The sequence below is a fragment of the Thunnus thynnus genome, chromosome 12, assembly GCF_963924715.1.
Source record: "Thunnus thynnus chromosome 12, fThuThy2.1, whole genome shotgun sequence".
In the NCBI taxonomy this organism is placed as follows: domain Eukaryota; kingdom Metazoa; phylum Chordata; class Actinopteri; order Scombriformes; family Scombridae; genus Thunnus; species Thunnus thynnus.
The window spans coordinates 34,022,121-34,040,598 of NC_089528.1; the positions used below are offsets into that span (position 1 = coordinate 34,022,121).

General features: G+C 44.3%; 1 protein-coding gene across 5 annotated transcripts in view; it reads right to left on the reverse strand.

Moving 5' to 3' along the window:
* si:dkey-181m9.8 (E3 ubiquitin-protein ligase RNF31) overlaps nt 1–18,478 on the reverse strand; it is a 29,653-nt gene that overhangs the window by 6,518 nt on the left and 4,657 nt on the right. The window contains exons 5-16 of one of the 5 annotated variants that reach the window (XR_010931027.1): nt 16,328–16,458; nt 16,137–16,231; nt 15,828–15,995; nt 15,325–15,665; nt 14,340–14,522; nt 9,015–9,113; nt 6,225–6,314; nt 5,550–5,652; nt 3,307–3,425; nt 2,796–2,909; nt 2,292–2,358; nt 1,991–2,203 (exon numbers count right to left, since the gene is read on the reverse strand). Coding sequence is in view for 2 of the 5 variants with exons in the window: in XM_067607030.1 (XP_067463131.1) it covers nt 2,130–2,220; nt 2,292–2,358; nt 2,796–2,909; nt 3,307–3,425; nt 5,550–5,652; nt 6,225–6,314; nt 9,015–9,113; nt 14,340–14,522; nt 15,325–15,665; nt 15,828–15,995; nt 16,137–16,231; nt 16,328–16,458 (1,601 nt within the window). In the remaining 3 variants the exon portion in view is untranslated. Of the gene's footprint in view, nt 1–1,990; nt 2,221–2,291; nt 2,535–2,621; nt 2,910–3,306; nt 3,426–5,549; nt 5,653–6,224; nt 6,315–9,014; nt 9,114–14,339; nt 14,523–15,324; nt 15,666–15,827; nt 15,996–16,136; nt 16,232–16,327; nt 16,459–18,478 lie in introns of those variants that run through there. The other 4 variants (XR_010931026.1, XM_067607030.1, XM_067607031.1 and 1 more) reach the window with 4 other exon arrangements.

Consider the following 18,478-nt stretch of genomic DNA (forward strand, 5'->3'; position numbering starts at 1 on the left):
TACAGTGATTAAGTGTTTTTACACAGTGATTAAGTGTTTACAGTGATTAAGTGTTTACAGTGATTAAGTGTTTTTACACAGTGATTAAGTGTTTTTACACAGTGATTAAGTGTTTACAGTGATTAAGTGTTTTTACACAGTGATTAAGTGTTTACAGTGATTAAGTGTTTTTACACAGTGATTAAGTGTTTTTACACAGTGATTAAGTGTTTACAGTGATTAAGTGTTTTTACACAGTGATTAAGTGTTTTTACAGTGATTAAGTGTTTTTACAGTGATTAAGTGTTTTTACACAGTGACTAAGTGTTTTTACAGTGATTAAGTGTTTTTACACAGTGATTAAGTGTTTTTACAGTGATTAAGTGTTTTTACAGTGATTAAGTGTTTTTACACAGTGACTAAGTGTTTTTACAGTGATTAAGTGTTTTTACACAGTGATTAAGTGTTTTAACAGTGATCAAGTGTTTTTACACAGTGATTAAGTGTTTTTACAGTGATTAAGTGTTTTTACACAGTGATTAAGTGTTTTTACAGTGATTAAGTGTTTTTACAGTGATTAAGTGTTTTTACACAGTGACTAAGTGTTTTTACAGTGATTTAGTGTTTTTACACAGTGATTAAGTGTTTTTACAGTGATTTAGTGTTTTTACACAGTGACTTAGTGTTTTTACAGTGACTAAGTGTTTTTACAGTGATTAAGTGTTTTTACACAGTGACTAAGTGTTTTTACAGTGATTAAGTGTTTTTACAGTGACTAAGTGTTTTTACACAGTGATTAAGTGTTTTTACAGTGATTAAGTGTTTTTACACAGTGATTAAGTGTTTTTACACAGTGACTAAGTGTTTTTACAGTGATTAAGTGTTTTTACAGTGATTAAGTGTTTTTACACAGTGACTAAGTGTTTTTACAGTGATTAAGTGTTTTTACACAGTGACTAAGTGTTTTTACAGTGATTTAGTGTTTTTACACAGTGATTAAGTGTTTTTACAGTGATTTAGTGTTTTTACACAGTGATTAAGTGTTTTTACAGTGATTAAGTGTTTTTACAGTGATTAAGTGTTTTTACACAGTGACTAAGTGTTTTTACAGTGATTAAGTGTTTTTACAGTGACTAAGTGTTTTTACACAGTGATTAAGTGTTTTTACAGTGATTAAGTGTTTTTACACAGTGACTAAGTGTTTTTACAGTGATTAAGTGTTTTTACAGTGACTAAGTGTTTTTACACAGTGATTAAGTGTTTTTACAGTGATTAAGTGTTTTTACAGTGATTAAGTGTTTTTACACAGTGACTAAGTGTTTTTACAGTGATTAAGTGTTTTTACAGTGATTAAGTGTTTTTACAGTGATTAAGTGTTTTTACACAGTGACTAAGTGTTTTTACAGTGATTAAGTGTTTTTACAGTGATTAAGTGTTTTTACAGTGATTAAGTGTTTTTACAGTGATTAAGTGTTTTTACAGTGACTAAGTGTTTTTACACAGTGATTAAGTGTTTTTACAGTGATTAAGTGTTTTTACACAGTGACATCTTACACTCGGTGTAACGTGGCACCAAGCATGACGCTAGTTTCTTTGTTAGTTTAAGACCATTGCAGTTGTCATTTTCCATCCAGTGTGACCATTTTTTCTGCCGTTAAACTAGCAAAAGTGGATCTGGACACACCCTAAATGCACTTGCGCCATGCGCTTCAGACTGTGCGCTTTAGATCGTTAAAATAGGGCTCAATGTGTTTTTACACAGCGTGAACGCCGAATGAACATGTTACAATGTTATTTTGTGATTATTATCTTTTATGGCGCAGAGGGCCCTAAAGCCTAAACTTCGGGACATAACGCTTCATCAATGAGCTCGTTTGTTTCACTTTTTTACTGTGAAAAACTACAACCTGTGTTGTTTTCTTTATAAATATTGTAATGATAATAGTCCAAAACTATGTGAAACTGCAAAGGTTTCAGTCAAAGAACATCTAAAGACCCATAAACCCCCCACCTGCAACCACAGCACCTCAGCCCTCCAGAAACCTAGGGAAAACTCTGTCCACATGATCAGACTGGGGTCAGACTGGTAGGTGATACTGGGGTCACACTGGGATCAGACTGGGATCAGGTACTGGCGGAAGTGGTCTTACTGGCAATATCCTCTGTACTCAGGTGTGGCCGGCCGTCCGCAGGGCTCCTCTCTCCTGCTGCCGTCGTCTCTCAGCTCCACCAAACACACTCCTGAAAGTGAAAACGAGTCAATTAACCTGAGAGAGAAAACAGATTTCACCTGAGCAGCAGAGAGACCTCACCTGTCAGACTGGTGTCAGGTGACCCACCACCGGCTGGTTGCAACCAGGAAGGAGACACTCTGTAATACTACGAGACAGAAAATACCTCATCAGTACTTCAAACAACACCTGTGTACACCTGAGCTCCTACAGCAACAGTCTCTCAGGTGAGTCATATCTGTAGCAGCTGGTGTAGGCGGGGCTTACCTGTAACACCTGGTGTAGGCGGGGCTTACCTGTAGCAGCTGGTGTAGGCGGGCTTACCTGTAGCAGCTGGTGTGGGCGGGGCTTACCTGTAACAGCTGGTGTAGGCGGGGCTTACCTGTAGCAGCTGGTGTGGGCGGGGCTTACCTGTAACAGCTGGTGTAGGCAGGGCTTACCTGTAGCAGCTGGTGTAGGCGGGGCTTACCTGTAACAGCTCGTGTAGGCGGGGCTTACCTGTAGCAGTTGGTGTAGGCGGGGCTTACCTGTAACAGCTGGTGTAGGCGGGGCTTACCTGTAGCAGCTGGTGTAGGCGGGGCTTACCTGTAGCAGCTGGTGTAGGCGGGGCACGCTCCAGTCTCTAAGGTGGTACAGGCAGTCTCGGGGGTGGTGTGCGTGCAGACCTTTGGTTCCACAGTCGACAGAGAACCTGCAGGCCTGAGAACGAGAAACTCCAGGTGAAAAACAGCCGGTGCTGCAGCCACACCTTCACCTGAACCAGGTAAGTCTGACAGATTTACAGCCGATAACTCAGGAACTTCATCACCTGCCATGAAACACCAACAGTCTGACTTCAGCACCTGATTTCAACAATCATCAGTCCTTCCCAGTAATCACGACTTTGCGATCACAATGATTAATGTGAATCCAAGAAATCTCAACAATATTTATGAGCTGCAGTTTAGTTAAATTACAGCAACTTTTCTGCATGAAAACGTCCAAATCAACAGTTGCTTATGGTTTGAACCAATCGTGGCGTTTGGTGTGGTTGTAACTGACGTCATTCAGAGGGTTAGCAGAGGGTTAGCAGACGGTTAGCAGAGGATAAACTCACAGAGCCCAGAGTGAAGGGTTGACTGCAGCCTCCACAGAACTGATGCTGACACTGACTGCAGGTGAAGTGAAGGCAGCCTCCTTTAGACAGGCTGAAGACAAACTGGCAGTTTGGACACTCTGACAACACAGACATACATCAGACATCAGTCATCCATCAGAGAAGAAGTAATGCTTTCCATTCTGTAACCATCACAGAACATGAACGTTAAGAAGCTGTGGGTCTTTAATACAAGGCTCTTCAATGTTTTGTCAGATTTACATCATTTAAAGGTGACCACGGCATCATGTTGTTGTTCTATTTGTCCGAGAGTGAAGGTGGCTGTTGGACAGAAAACAACAGAGGAGGGGGAGCTGATTGTGTTATTGATTTGCAGCGTCCAGCATGTCGAACCACGTCGTAGTGTTCCGGTTTGCTCTATCACGTGGTTTAATTTATCTGCTCTGTTGGCGTTTTATCTCTGAAATCTTCTGCTCCATCTAACTGAACTCACCTGTTGCTCTGCTCTAAACTAAGCTACAAGTGTTCTGTATTGCGTGTGCGAGTCAGGCCGAAGCTTAATACCTTTTTAACTCATGTTGTTTTTAGTAGAAGTTATGGGAATGATGTGAAAGTGAAACTAGTTGTGTTTTATGTTTTCTCAGGTGCTTTGGAGCGCTCCCAACTGTTTTTGTTTCAGCTCAGACTTGGGTTATGGACCTCAACATCAGCTTTAATTTAATCAAGTCATCAAAAGACTAAATTTAATTGCGCATTTTTAAAAGACATTAACAGAGTCAATGTGCCTCTTTAGTTCTCACTTATCCTGACTCAGGAATTATGATTTTGGATTCCAACAATTATGAAAACATATAAATGAGATAAATCAATTATTGTGTTGCATTCTGTTTCGCAGTGACGTTATGGTTTTGTTTTTGTCATAAATCCAGAACATCGTGTGTCGCAGCAGCCGGACAGCGCAGTGAGAGACAGACAGGCAGTCTTCCTCACAGCGCAGTGAGAGACAGACAGGCAGAGTGGAGTCTTCCTCACAGCGCAGTGAGAGACAGACAGGCAGTCTTCCTCACAGCGTGAATATATCTGAATTTAACAGTCAAACTGACTTTTCAGACATCTACATGATACTTAATTTTAGTTTCAGTCAGACTTTGGATGCTTTTAAAACAAGACTTTCAATCACTCCTCCTCATCCTCCTGAAGCGCTATGGCCTCCACCCAAACAGGAAGGGATCCCAGATGCACAAGTGCTAATGGAAAAGGGCTAATAATGTACCCCCTCCAGGACCCGGTGTGAGGTGTACCCCCTCCAGGACCCGGTGTGAGGTGTACCCCCTCCAGGACCCGGTGCAAGGTTTACCCTCCTCCAGGACCCGGTGCCAGGTGTACCCCTTCCAGAACCCGATGTGAGGTATACCCCCCTCCAGGAACTGCCATGAGGTGTACCCTCCTCCAGGACCCGGTGTGAGGTGTACCCCCCTCTAGGACTGGGTGTGAGGTGTACCCTCCTCCAGGACCTGGTGTGAGGTGTACCCCCCTCTAAGACCCGGTGTGAGGTGTACCCTCCTCCAGGACCCCATGCGAGCTGTACCCTCCTCCAGGACCTGGTGTGAGGTGTACCCCCCTCTGGGACCCGGTGCGAGGTGTACCCCCCTTCAGGACCCGGTGCAAGGTTTACCCCCCTCTGGGACCCGGTGCGAGGTGTACCCCCCTCCAGGACCCGGTGCAAGGTTTACCCCCCTCTGGGACCCGGTGTGAGGTGTACCCCCCTCCAGGACCCGGTGTGAGGTGTACCCTCCTCCGGGACCCGGTGTGAGGTGTACCCCCCTCTGGGACCCGGTGTGAGGTGTACCCCCCTCTGGGACCCGGTGTGAGGTGTACCCTCCTCCAGGACCCGGTGTGAGGTGTACCCTCCTCCAGGACCCAGTGCGAGGTGTACCCTCCTCCAGGACCCGGTGTGAGGTGTACCCCCCTCTGGGACCCGGTGTGAGGTGTACCCCCCTCCAGGACCCGGTGTGAGGTTTACCCCCCTCTGGGACCCGGTGCGAGGTGTACCCTCTTCCGGGACCTGGTGTGAGGTGTACCCCCCTTCAGGACCCAGTGCGAGGTGTACCCTCCTCCAGGACCTGGTGTGAGGTGTACCCTCTCCAGGACCCGGTGTGAAGTGTACCCCCCTCCAGGAACTGGCATGAGGTGTACCCCCCTCTAGGACCCAGTGTGAGGACCTGGTGGTGGTGTGATGGTACCGATGCTGTTGTAGCTCAGCAGGGTGCTGTGGTGGTCCGGCTGGTTCTGCTGCTGCCAGACTCTGAACTGCTGACAGGAGAGTCCCTGATGCTGAGGGGACCACTGCAGAACACAGAGTTTGTTATCAGTGATGTTACCAATCTGATCTGAGTGCTGTTCATCACAGAGTCTCTGTTCACACCAGGGAAGGAAATTAACGTTTGAAATTAACATTTCTTTACAAGGGCTTTTTTTGCTCTCATGAATATGTTTCGGAGGCATTTTGGATAATATCCAGGCCAGTTTTTTTCAAATGATGGTAAATACCTTAGTTCTAGGATGCATGACAGACCAATATTCAATGATTCTTATTAAAAAAAGCGATTGAAGCAAAGCGGCCAAACTTATAATGAAGAACATTTGATGGGTAAAAATACTCACACTGAGTTAAAATCCCAGGGCATGCCACCTGCAGGCTGTGCAGGTACGAAGCCCAGTTGGCCCAGAAATTTCCATACTTTGAATACAGAGCAACATCTGGACATGCTTTTCAAAACATATTAAGTCTTTAACTGTTTATTTTACATTGAAAGCCCCTCATCCCAATTCCAACGGCCTCAAGCCCCCGCTTAGTTCCCACCCTGATTCAGACACACGTGTGTGATCATGAGGAGTAACAGGTGTGTGAGTCTTACAGGTGATCTGCACTGAGAGCAGGTACTCTTCTTACAGCTGGGACAGTCCATCCTCAGTCTGTCAGCTTCATGAAGCATCCCGAACGAACACTGAAACACACAGAGAGTAAAGGTTCTGTCAGAGATACAGGTTTACTGAGCAGGAGGTAATGAGCTCGTTAACATTGCTGAGGTCACGAGGGATTCCCTGTAGTCGTCCTGATCAGGTTCTGTCAGAGTCTCAGGGTTCTGACACAGTCTCAGGGTTCTGTCAGACTCTCAGGGTCCTGCCACAGTCTCAGGGTTCTGACACAGTCTCAGGGTTCTGTCAGAGTCTCAGGGTTCTGTCAGAGTCTCAGGGTTCTGTCAGTAACAGGGTTCTGTCACAGTCTCAGAGTTCTGTCAGTAACAGGGTTCTGTCACAGTCTCAGGGTTCTGTCAGTAACAGGGTTCTGCCACAGTCTCAGGGTTCTGTCTCAGTCTCAGGGTTCTGTTGGACTCTCAGGGTTCTGACACAGTCTCAGGGTTCTGTCTCAGTCTCAGGGTTCTGTTAGACTCTCAGGAATCTGACACAGTCTCAGGGTTCTGTCAGTTTCAGGGTTCTGTTGGACTCTCAGGGTTCTGACACAGTCTCATGGTTCTGTCAGACTCTCAGGGTTCTGTCAGACACAGGGTTCTGTCAGTTTCAGGGTTCTGTTGGACTCTCAGGGTTCTGACACAGTCTCATGGTTCTGTCAGACTCTCAGGGTTCTGTCAGTTTCAGGGTTCTGTTGGACTCTCAGGGTTCTGACACAGTCTCATGGTTCTGTCAGACTCTCAGGGTTCTGACACAGTCTCAGTGTTCTGTCAGACACAGGGTTCTGTCAGTTTCAGGGTTCTGTTGGACTCTCAGGGTTCTGTCAGAGTCTCAGGGTTCTGTTAGACTCTCAGGGTTCTGACACAGTCTCATGGTTCTGTCAGAGTCTCATGCTTCTGTCAGAGTCTCATGGTTCTGTTGGACTCTCAGGGTTCTGTCTCAGTCGCAGGGTTCTCTCTCAGTCTCATGCTTCTGTCAGAGTCTCATGGTTCTGTTGGACTCTCAGGGTTCTGTCACAGTCTCAGGGTTCTGTCTCAGTCTCATGCTTCTGTCAGAGTCTCATGGTTCTGTTGGACTCTCATGGTTCTGACACAGTCTCAGGGTTCTGACACAGTCTCAGGGTTCTGTCTCAGTCTTTATATCGTGTTAGAAAGTGTAATTGTGTCGTGACAGCACAGCCTGTCGTCTCTGGGCAGGTCTGCCTGTGTCGGTCCTTCTCTGTTGCAGCACTATGGTCACTCAGTCTGAACACTGTCGGTGTTTCTCAGGTTCTCAGCGGTTCCTGTGGTTCGGTAGTCTGCCACAATGTGCTGTCTGTTTAGGTGGTGAGCGTGTAATATCGTTCCAATCAGTGATGTCTCTTTCTTTAGTTATAATTAGGTCTGATTGAGAGTGTAACTGCTCTGAGGTCGGCTGGGGTTTGTGATGTCAGAAGGTGAAAGGTCAGCCAGCTTCAGCACCAGTTGGCTGAGGGGATTCCTCTCTATGTTCAACTCTTGGCAGGCAGGAGCTTTATAACAGTAACAGGCAGCGTCGCTCTTCTTAATATGGCTCCAGAATCTTTTCTGAATACTAGAAGTAAAGGACATTGACCTCATTCAGCCCTGCATGCAGAGTTTGGGGGTTTTCTTTGTACTTGGACAATACTTTTGCAGAACTCTGCATGCAGGGTTTTAGTCATTTTGTAGTAAGGGGCCCCATTTCTCACTGCCATACAATGCAGTCGATTCTATAACTGATTTAAATGTTTTGAGCCATGTTTTAATTTGAAGTGAATGCTTGATGGCATAGAAAGCCGTCTCTTTGAGTTCCTTCACAGCAGAGCAGACGTTTCCTGTGGAAACATTTGTAAACCTTGGTAAGTTTAGGTATCTGTTTGTTCTATGTGGGTCCCACCTATTTAAATGTTGGGTCATTTCTCTGTAACCTTGATCTTTTTTGGAAGGTGATAATTTGTCTTCTTCATGTTGACTGTCGGGTCCAGGTCTGACAGTACTAATGGAGAAGGTCCAGGCTCTGCTGATGACCTTCTCTAGTAGGAAACAGTATGACCAGGTCATCTGCATAAAACACACACTTGATTCCTGAGTCTTGAAGACTGAGACCAGGTGCTGCTGATTGTTCTAATAACAATGTCAGTTCATTAATATCAGTATTGAAGAGGGTGGGCTGAGGTTGCAGCCGTGCTTCACCCCTCTACCCTGTGGGAAGAAGTCGGTGTGTTCATCTCCAATTCTGACAGCCAACATGTTATTTTCATATATTGATTTAATTACATTAAAAGACTTCCCCCCTATACCACTCTCTGTTAGTTTAAACAGTAATCCCTCAGGCCAGACTGAATCAAAAGCTTTTTGGAAATCAAAAAAGCATGTATGAATTGTGTCTTTATTTTGATTGACATATTTATCAATTAGTATGTGGAGGGTGAAAATGTTGTCAGCTGTTCTATAATTTGGAAGGAATCCAATCCAACTTTTGTTTAAGTCACTGTGCTCGATGAGGAAGTCTATAATTTTTGAATTTAGAATACTGCCACATAACTTCCCCACGTTACTACTTACACAGATGCTCTGTAGTTGTTGGGATTGAATTTGTCTCCATTCTTGAAGATGAATGTGATCAGCCCTTCACTCCAGCTTTCAGGGAAATGACCCACACTTAGTACCAAGCTGAATATCTTTAGGATGGCCAATTTTCTGTCACAGAGTTCTGTCAGAGTCTCAGAGTCTCACATGAGCACACCAGCGGAAGTTCGGCATCTCCTGCAGAGCTCGGTCTCTGAGTTTCCTCTGAAACAGCTCGTGGATCTGAGGAGGCAGGAAGTGACGGATCTGCAAATTAACAAACAAACAAACCATCAGATAAACAAACAAACCGCCAGATAAACAAACAAACCGCCAGATAAACAAACAAACCGCCAGATAAACACACAAACCGCCAGATAAACACACAAACCGCCAGATAAACAAACAAACCGCCAGATAAACAAACAAACCGCCAGATAAACACACAAACCGCCAGATAAACAAACAAACCGCCAGATAAACAAACAAACCGCCAGATAAACACACAAACCGCCAGATAAACACACAAACCGCCAGATAAACAAACAAACCGCCAGATAAACAAACAAACCAGGGGGATTCCATCAACGCAGCTGATGAAAGCTGCGCTTTCTTGAAAAAATCTGACTTGAATTAACATCGACTCTCACTTAAAGCTCAAGCTGTTCCACTAACACAGCTTAGCCGTGTCTCGTCAATGATAACTCTAACCAGGCTTGAATAATCTTGCAGTATGCGCGTGCAAGGCAGACATAAACAGTCGATTGTCGAAAAGACGATGCTATGTTGCAAAAAGAAGCAAAAACAAAAGCAATGTTTACAATCATGGTTCAGGCAACAGGAGAACCAATTTACCAACTACATGATCCTTAGCTAGTTTCTTTATCTCCAACTGCAAATTCTTAATTTTTAACTTTTGATGATGCTCGTAAATTGAAAAGACATCCTGTACAAGTAGCTGATTATGTAGTTAGTAATGGTAAGTTGGTAAGTTTTCAATTTCTATTTCAGTTTTATTTATAAAGTGCCAAATACCAACAGAAGTTATCTCAGGGCACTTTTCACATTTAGCCGGTCTAGACTGTACTCTATTTTTTTTTTTTTTTTTTTTTTTACAGAGACCGAACATTGCACCATGAGCAGCACTTGGTGACAACGGTGACGGTAAAGAAAAATCTCCCCTTTAACGGGAAGAAACCTCGAGCAGAACCGGACTCTAGGTGGACGCCATCTGCCTTGACGGGTTGGGTTGAGAGAAAAAGAGGGAGGGAGACACAGAGAAGTAAACACCAATAATAATAATAGAAATATGACTAATAATGATAGCAGCAGCGATGGCCGTCAAGCTCCAGCCAATTGTTGAACCTCAGACTCAGATTCCATCCTGGCAGTGGAACAGTGGACCAGCTCTTCACCCTTGCAGGGATACTTGAGGGGTCATGGGAGTTAGCACATCCAGTCTACATGTGCTTTGTGGACTTGGAGGGCTTATGACAGTGTCCCTCAGGGCACCTTGTGGGCGGTGCTGTGGGAGTATGGGGTACCGGGGCTGTTGCTGTGAGTCATTGGTCCTTATATAACCACGGTGAGAGCTCTGTCCACACTCTCTGCAGTAAGTTGGACTAATTCTCAGTGGGTGTTGGGCTCCCCAAGGGTTATCCTTTGTCACCGATTCTGTTTGTAAATTTCATGAAGAAGGAGACTGTCCGGTCTGGGACCTCAGGATTGCTTCTCTGCTTTTTGCAGATGATGTGGTTCTGTTGGTTTCAACACACTGTGACCTCCAGCAGGCACTGGGACAGTGTGCAGTGAAATGTGAAGTGGTCAGGATGAGAGTCAGCACCTCCAAATCTGAGGCCATGGTGCTCTGGCGGGAAAAGGTGGACTGCTCCATCTGGGTTGGGCATGAGTTGCTGCCCCAAGTGAAGGAGTTCAAATATCTCGGGGACTTGTGCACAGTGAGGATAAGACGGAGTGTGAGGTTGACAGGTGGATTGATGCAGCATCAGCTGTAATGCAGCTGTTGTACCAGACCGTTGTGGTGAAGACAGAGCTGAGCCGGAAGGCAAAGCTCTCAATGTACCATTCGGTGTATGTTTTAACCCTCAACTATGGTCATGAGCTTTGAGTAGTGACTGAAACAATGAGATCGCAGTTACAAGCGGCCGAAATGAGTTTCCCTAGAGAGTGTCTGGGCTCAAACTAAGAGACAGGGTGAGGAGCTCAGACATGCGGGGAGAGCTCGGAATAGGGCCGCTGCTCCCTCGCATCAAAAGGAGCCAGCTGAGGTGGTTTGTGCACCTCGTTAGGATGCCTCCTGGACCCCTCCCTCTGGAGGTGCTCCAGGCATGTCCAACTAGTTGGAGACCCTGGGGGAGACCCAGAACACACTGGAGGCACTACATATCTCTTCCGGCCAGGGCAGTCCTTGAAATTTGTTTTATGTGTGAGTTGAAGGACATATCCTGATCAAAGATATCTCCCAAATTCCTTACAGTGGTGCAGGAGGCCAGGGTAATGCCATCTAGAGTAACTTAGCACAATAACTTCAGTTTTGTCTGAGTTTAGTAGCAGAAAATTGCAGGTCATCCAGGTCTTTATGTCCTTAAGGCATGCTTGGAGTTTGTTTAACTGATTGGTTTCATCTGGCTTCACTGATAAATATAATTGGGTATCATCTGCATAACAATGAAAATTTATGGAGTGTTTCCTAATAATATTACCTAAAGGAAGCATATATAAGGTGAATAGAATTGGTCCAAGTACAGAACCTTGTGGAACTCCGTGTCTAACTTTTGCCTTCACGGAGGATTCATCATTCACATGTACAAACTGAAATCGGTCTGATAAATAGGACTTAAACCAGCTTAATGCAGTTCCTTTAATGCCAATTAAATGTTCCAGTCTCTGCAAAAGGATTTGATGGTCAATTGTGTCGAATGCAGCACTAAGATCTAACAGGACAAGTATAGAGACAAATCCTTTGTCTGATGCAGTTAGGAGGTCATTAGTGACTTTCACCAGTGCTGTCTCTGTGCTATGATGCCTCTAAATCCTGACTGAAAATCCTCAAATAAACTATTGTTATGTAGAAAGTCACATAACTGATTAGAGACTGCTTTCTCAAGGATCTTAGAGAGAAATGGAAGGTTAGATATAGGTCTATAATTGGCTAAAAAACCTGAATCAAGAGTAGGCTTCTTAAGAAGAGGTTTAATTACAGCTACTTTAAAGGACTGTGGTACATAGCCTGTTACTAAAGACAGATTGATCATATCTAGTAAAGAAGTGCTCACTAAGGGTAAGGCTTCCTTAAGCAGCCTAGTTGGGATGGGATCTAAGAGACAGGTTGATGGTTTAGCTGAACAAATCATTGAAGTTAGTTCAGACAAGTCTACTGGAGAAAAACAGTCCAAATATATGTCAGGATTTACTGCCGTTACCAAGGTTCCTGTGTTTGGGGAGAGAACGGTGCCTGTTGAGGGCAGGAGGTGGTTAATTTTGTCTCTAATAGTTAGAATTTTATCATTAAAGAAGCTCATAAAGTCGTTACTACTGAGAGCTATAGGAATACATGGATCAGTAGAGTTATGACTCTTTGTCAGCCAAAGTGCTGAAAAGGAACCTAGGGCAGTTTTTATTCTCTTCTATTAATGCTGAGTAATAGGCGGCTCTGGCATTACAGAGGGCCTTCCTATATGTTTTAACACTATCTTGCCAGACTAAGCGAGAATCTTCTACTTTGGTGGAACGCCAAATCCTTTCCAATTTTCGCAATGTTTGCTTTAATTTGCGGGTTTGGGAGTTAAACCATGGAGCTAACCTCTTATGTTTTATTATCTTCCTTTTTAAGGGGGAGATGGAGTCAAGTGTTATTTGCAATGAGCCTGCAGCTCTATCAACAAGATTATCAATTTGGGAGGAACTAAAGTTAACCCATAAGAACCCATGATGACACAGGTGTCACCAACCCTTTCAATGTTCTGGAAAATTCCTTATACAGCTTTATCCTTGATTTTAACTCATGAAGTCCCTAAGTGACATCTACTGAACATCCTGGTGCAGTCATGTGACAATGTGTGAATCTGTGTACCCATGACATCACTTCCAAAATTGCAGTGTGCCGGGTCAGCAAATGTGACAGAACTAGCTAATTTTAAAAAGCTTGTTTTTTGTTACTAAAGGTAGGTTTCAACCCATTTAACAATTCTGATGCTTTAATAAGATGTCCTGTATTACATTTAACCTGTTCTGACCACATTTCTTGAACAAATTGATGTAAAACAAGTTAGGGAAATATCGTTATGACATATATGTTACATTACAGATCTTTGACACTGAAGGTAGAATTTCAAAAAAAAAATTCAGAAATGTGTTCCTTGTGGTCCGTTTGGTCTGTTTTATATTCCCCATAATTTTCCTTTAAGGAGAAATGGGTTAACATAAGAGTCCTCTGTAGTATTGAGACATGGCACTGAATTCAGTACTGATGGAACTGCTTCCTTAAATTTAGCTACAGCCCTATCACATAGACATCTAGTGAAGACATTTTTGTCTAATGGCGTGTAGTCCAGTAATATGGATTCAAAAGTTATTAAGTAATGGTCCATTGATTCTCCTAAGTTGCCTACACCATAATTGTAAACATACATCTGATATTATCTAGTCTACTGCTAATATAGCCACAGTCAATGATCTGAATGTTAATTTATTAACAAATAAAGATAAAACAATAAGTTGGGACTAGCACTGCTTTTCACTTCACCGACCAAGATTAATCCTGCTGGTCCGGGGGATCGAACCAACAACCTTTAGGCCACCACTACCCACACAAATAGGCTTGTATAATGCACATTTAATCTGTCAGCAGTGTTTGACCAAGCCATCTCCTTCAACTTGTTAATTGCAGCACTTTTGCCCTTTTTGGTGATGACTCCTTCATATTCCTCATATAGTTTCATCAGCAGGTTTGTTCCACTGCTGAGAAGAAATTCGCTTTTGTTTTTGCTTCTTTTTGCAACATAGTATCGTCTTTTTGACTATCGACTGTTCTGGGCTGCTCATATCTGCCTCGCACGCGCACACTGATTATTCAAGCCTGGTTAGAGTTAACGTTGACGAGACACGGCTGAGCTGTGTTAGTGGAACGGCTTGAGCTTTAAGTGAGAGTCGACATTAATTCAAGCTGGGCTTTTTCAAGTAAGAGCACATTAGCTGCGTTGATGGAATCCCCCCAAGCAGATAAACATCAGATAAACAAACAAACCAGCAGATAAACAACCAACCATCTGCTGCATCACATTACAAGACTTCCACTAGCCAAACCCAGGGGAGGGCTTTTATTGTGAAGCAGTCACGGACACTAGTCTATGATTGGAGAGTCTGAAGGAGAGGACGGCATCCTGAATAACCCCGCCCACTCCCTGGATAACTCCACCCACCATCTGAATAACCCCGCCCACTCCCCACTTTGGTCTCCAGGTGACCTCTCACCTGTGTGTCCAGCAGGTTGAAGTAGTCCATGGACTCCTCCATCCCTCCCTGACCTCTGACCTCTGGCCGGCCGCACTGAGGGCAGACCAGCTGATCCACGCTCTTCTCTTTAATGGCCGCAGAGAAAAACATCTTAAAACACGTCTGACACAGGAAGCAGGAGCAGTGAGTCATCGTGATGATCTGAGATCACAGAAGAAGAAGCACATGGTGATAATTTACAGTAATAAAACCAGAGAAGAAGAAACACATGGTGACTATCTACAGCAGGCGTGTCTGCTGCCAATCACGGCTCGCGGCTTCTTTTTTAAAACGTATTATTTATGAGTTAATAAATTCTGTAACTGAGTTAATGTAATGTACTGTAGAAATAAGAGAAGCACCTGTATGCTGGATTTTGGAGTAAATATAATACAGTGTGTGTTGTATTGTAGATATTGAGTGTGCGGTGTAAAAACTACTTAAACCTGGTTACCTGGGAACTGTAAGAACTTCACCAGAGATGTGTGACTGTATGATCCACAGGAAGGTTTATTAAGGTTGTTTATGGTTGTTTTGGGTTACAAACATAACTTCAACAAGTCAGAAAATGGGAAAATAAAACAGTAGAAGTCTGTTCAGGCTGTTGTGATTGTTCGTCAAACAGCTGCCCGAGCACAAGTGATGAGCGAGAGGGCACGAAGGCTGACTCTTGACACTGATTTGTGATTTATAAAGGGAAAACGTGCATTTATGCGTACACACGGTTTTATAAATCTGATTATGTTTTGGCACACAGGTCTCAGTATCGCTCCTCAGCAGTGTCTCTGGTTTCTGTCTATAGAAACTTTTGAATCTGTGATGGAAAGTTTTCTGTACTGATGACCAGAATCAGTTTATGACAAGCAACAACAATCATTACTTTTAAATGGACCTTTTACCTGTAACCTTACTACAGTAATAACACCAGAGAAGAAGCAGCAGCTGCTCTCTGATTGGCCGTTACCTTACTGAAGGACACCTGGTCCTGGCAGAGGGGGCAGCAGTGAGTCAGGAACCTGAGGGCTGATGGGAAATCTGTGCTGAGCTGGACTGCCTCCATGATGTCATCAGGGCTGAAGCTCCGTCCCTCCAGGGTCAGCAGAGACAGGAAGATGGCCGCCTGGTTTGGGGGCAGCTGAGCCGCCATCTGAGGGGGGGCGAGGTCAGACCCTGCAGTCCTCCTTACCTGGGCCCAGTCTGCTCCAGGTGCTGGTCCAGAACCAGATGCAACCCGGTCTCTGCTGGACTCACGGTCCAGACTCAGACCCCTCATCATCCTGCTGACGGAGTCTGTAGGGGGGACACCTGTGGAGACCGAGACCAGGTGAGGACTGCAGTACTACTATAGTTCTACTACTGTACTACAGTCTGTCACAGTACTACTGCAGTACTGTAACAGTAGTAGAAGTACTCAGAAAAGACTGTAGTACTGTGACATAATATAGTACAGTAGTACTGCAGTCTCACCTGAGGAGGCGGAGCTCAGGAAGGGGTTGTGATTGGAGGAGGAGGAGGGGGAAGGGGCACTGAAGTCGATCCCCAGCAGCTCCTCTGTGTACGACCTCCTCACCCTCACCTCCCTGCTCAGCTCCCATTTGCTGACTGGAACAGAGGGGGAGGAGCTTCGTCCAGTCACTGTAGAGACAAACACAGATTTAACATCTGCTGCACAGAGCTAATGTTTGCATTAGCATTCTTGTTAGCATGCTAACAAGCTAACTGTTAGCTCCGCTATCATGCACATGATCATCACAGAACAGCAGCAAGTAAGTTTACCTTTCTGTCCGGACAGGTGGGCGAGATGTCGGCTCTGTGGAAAGGAGGAGGAGGAGGAGGTGATAGAGGTTGAGGAGGATGTGGCACACTGCAGGCTGCAGGAAAATAGACCGCAAAAATAAAAACCTGCCACGCCTCGTCGTCATCATACGGGGAAATATTAGAGAAAAGGTCATTTTTGTCTTTCTGACCTTCCAGCTGACTGTGACACCTGCACACCTGCAGGGGGTGGAGCTTGTCCCAAGGACCTGGCGTAAAGGGGCGTGTTGTTCTGGAAGGCCCGCCTCATCTCGGACACGAGCAGCGTCAGGTTAGACACACCCTGACAGGAAGTGACATCATGATCCAAACGTTAACAGATTTCTGTTTTCTGGATTTTGTTCAATTAAGATTTTCCCATTTTCAGTAGTAAGAAATGTCTGCTGCTAACTAATTAGCTATCTAACACCTAACTAACCAAATCAACTAACCAGCTAACTAACCATCTTCACTAATTAGCTTAGTAACAGCTAACTACCAGCTGACTAACTAGTTTGACTAACCAGCTAACTAATCAAATTAACTAACCAGATTAACTAACTGAGTGTTTCCCCTGGGCCGAGTGCTTTGGGGCAGCGGGGGAAGTTCTGAGCAGTCAGACGTGATGGGAGACAAACAATGAGAAGCAGAAACAACAGACGAGGCTTTTGTTGGTCTTGAGAAGCTGCAGCATTTATTAACTGACGCACTGTAGTCTGTACTGTACATTAACTGACATGCTGTAGTCTGTACTGTACATTTACTGACACATTAACTGACACACTGTAGTCTGTACTGTACATTTACTGACACATTAACTGACACGCTGTAGTCTGTACTGTACATTTACTGACACATTAACTGACACACTGTAGTCTGTACTGTACATTAACTGACACACTGTAGTCTGTACTGTACATTTACTGACACATTAACTGACACACTGTAATCTGTACTGTACATTAACTGACACACTGTAGTCTGTACTGCACATTTACTGACACACTGTAGTCTGTACTTTACATTTACTGACACACTGTAGTCCGTGCTGTACATTAACTGACACACTGTAGTCTGTACTGCACATTTACTGACTGTTGAGACTACATGTGGACCACATGTTACCACATGATTATCTTTGATAATCGTTAATTATTGCTGATAGCCAAACTCGTAGCCACGGCCCAACAAAATGGTGCCCCGTGTGAGGCAGAGTATTGTTGGCAATATTCATAATTGTGCAATATTAATTTCAGCATAATTTTGGCCAGTACCAAAATTCTGGAATCTAAAGCCTCTAGACTATCCAATAGTCTTTATATTTAACATGACCTGTCTGCCACAGGAGAAGATATCTAGCTGTATTGACAAACAAGTGAAGTGTTGGGAGAATTGATTTTTTTCAAATCAATTTTAGCTAAAGCAATTGGTAACCCAAATCTTGAGTTGTTGATAACTACCACTTTAAGCCCTCAAAGTGTTAAACTAAGAGCTTGCTGTTGCTGCTAGCCACTCAAGTTGAACCTACTCTGTAGGAAGTGTAAGAATTTTGGTTCAGCATTTGAATAGCACACATTCAATGCCATCCAGTCAAGCTTTCAGAATTAGGTGTTAATTCAAGTGCTCCCCTTGTTAATTAAAACACAGGTTGCCACCGGCCCTGTGACACATAGAGAGCTTGTACCTGGCTGTTACTGCCATGCATTCCAGCCTGCGTAAGAAATAGAGCCTGTGAGATAGAGCCACAGTGTGCTACCAGCCCTGTGAAACTTAGAAGTTATCCTCTAGCTGTTACTGCCATGCATTCCAGCCTGAGTCAACTTTAAGAAACAATCCTCTAGCTGTTACTGTGCTGCATCTCAGTTAGTGCATGTTGAAATCTGTTGTGCCCACTGGAGCCACTAGACGGTGTTGTAGCTACCCCTCCTCCACAGGAAGCTACTCCCCATAGTGTAAGCCACAACATTGTTTGGTTAGGCTAGTGTACTGCCCAAACTACACAACAAAGTGTCTGCCACGCAACACCATAGCCAACCACATTGTTTTGTTGTACTAGTCAACTGTTAATCTAATCCTCCGTTCCAGATACAACAATGGAGAACCCCTGTGTAGAGCAGTTTATTTCTTCCCTAGCACAGAGCCTAGAACCTGGCTACCCAGAATTCATCAGCAGGTTGAATTTCAGTGAGTGCAGGAAAGAGATAGACTCGCTACTCAAGGACAGGAATGATGCACAGACCTCATCCAAAGATCCATTGTTATGCTTGCTTCTGAACTTCCACAGGCAAACCAGCCTTGCCTGTCAGAGCAAAGCAGCCCTAGAA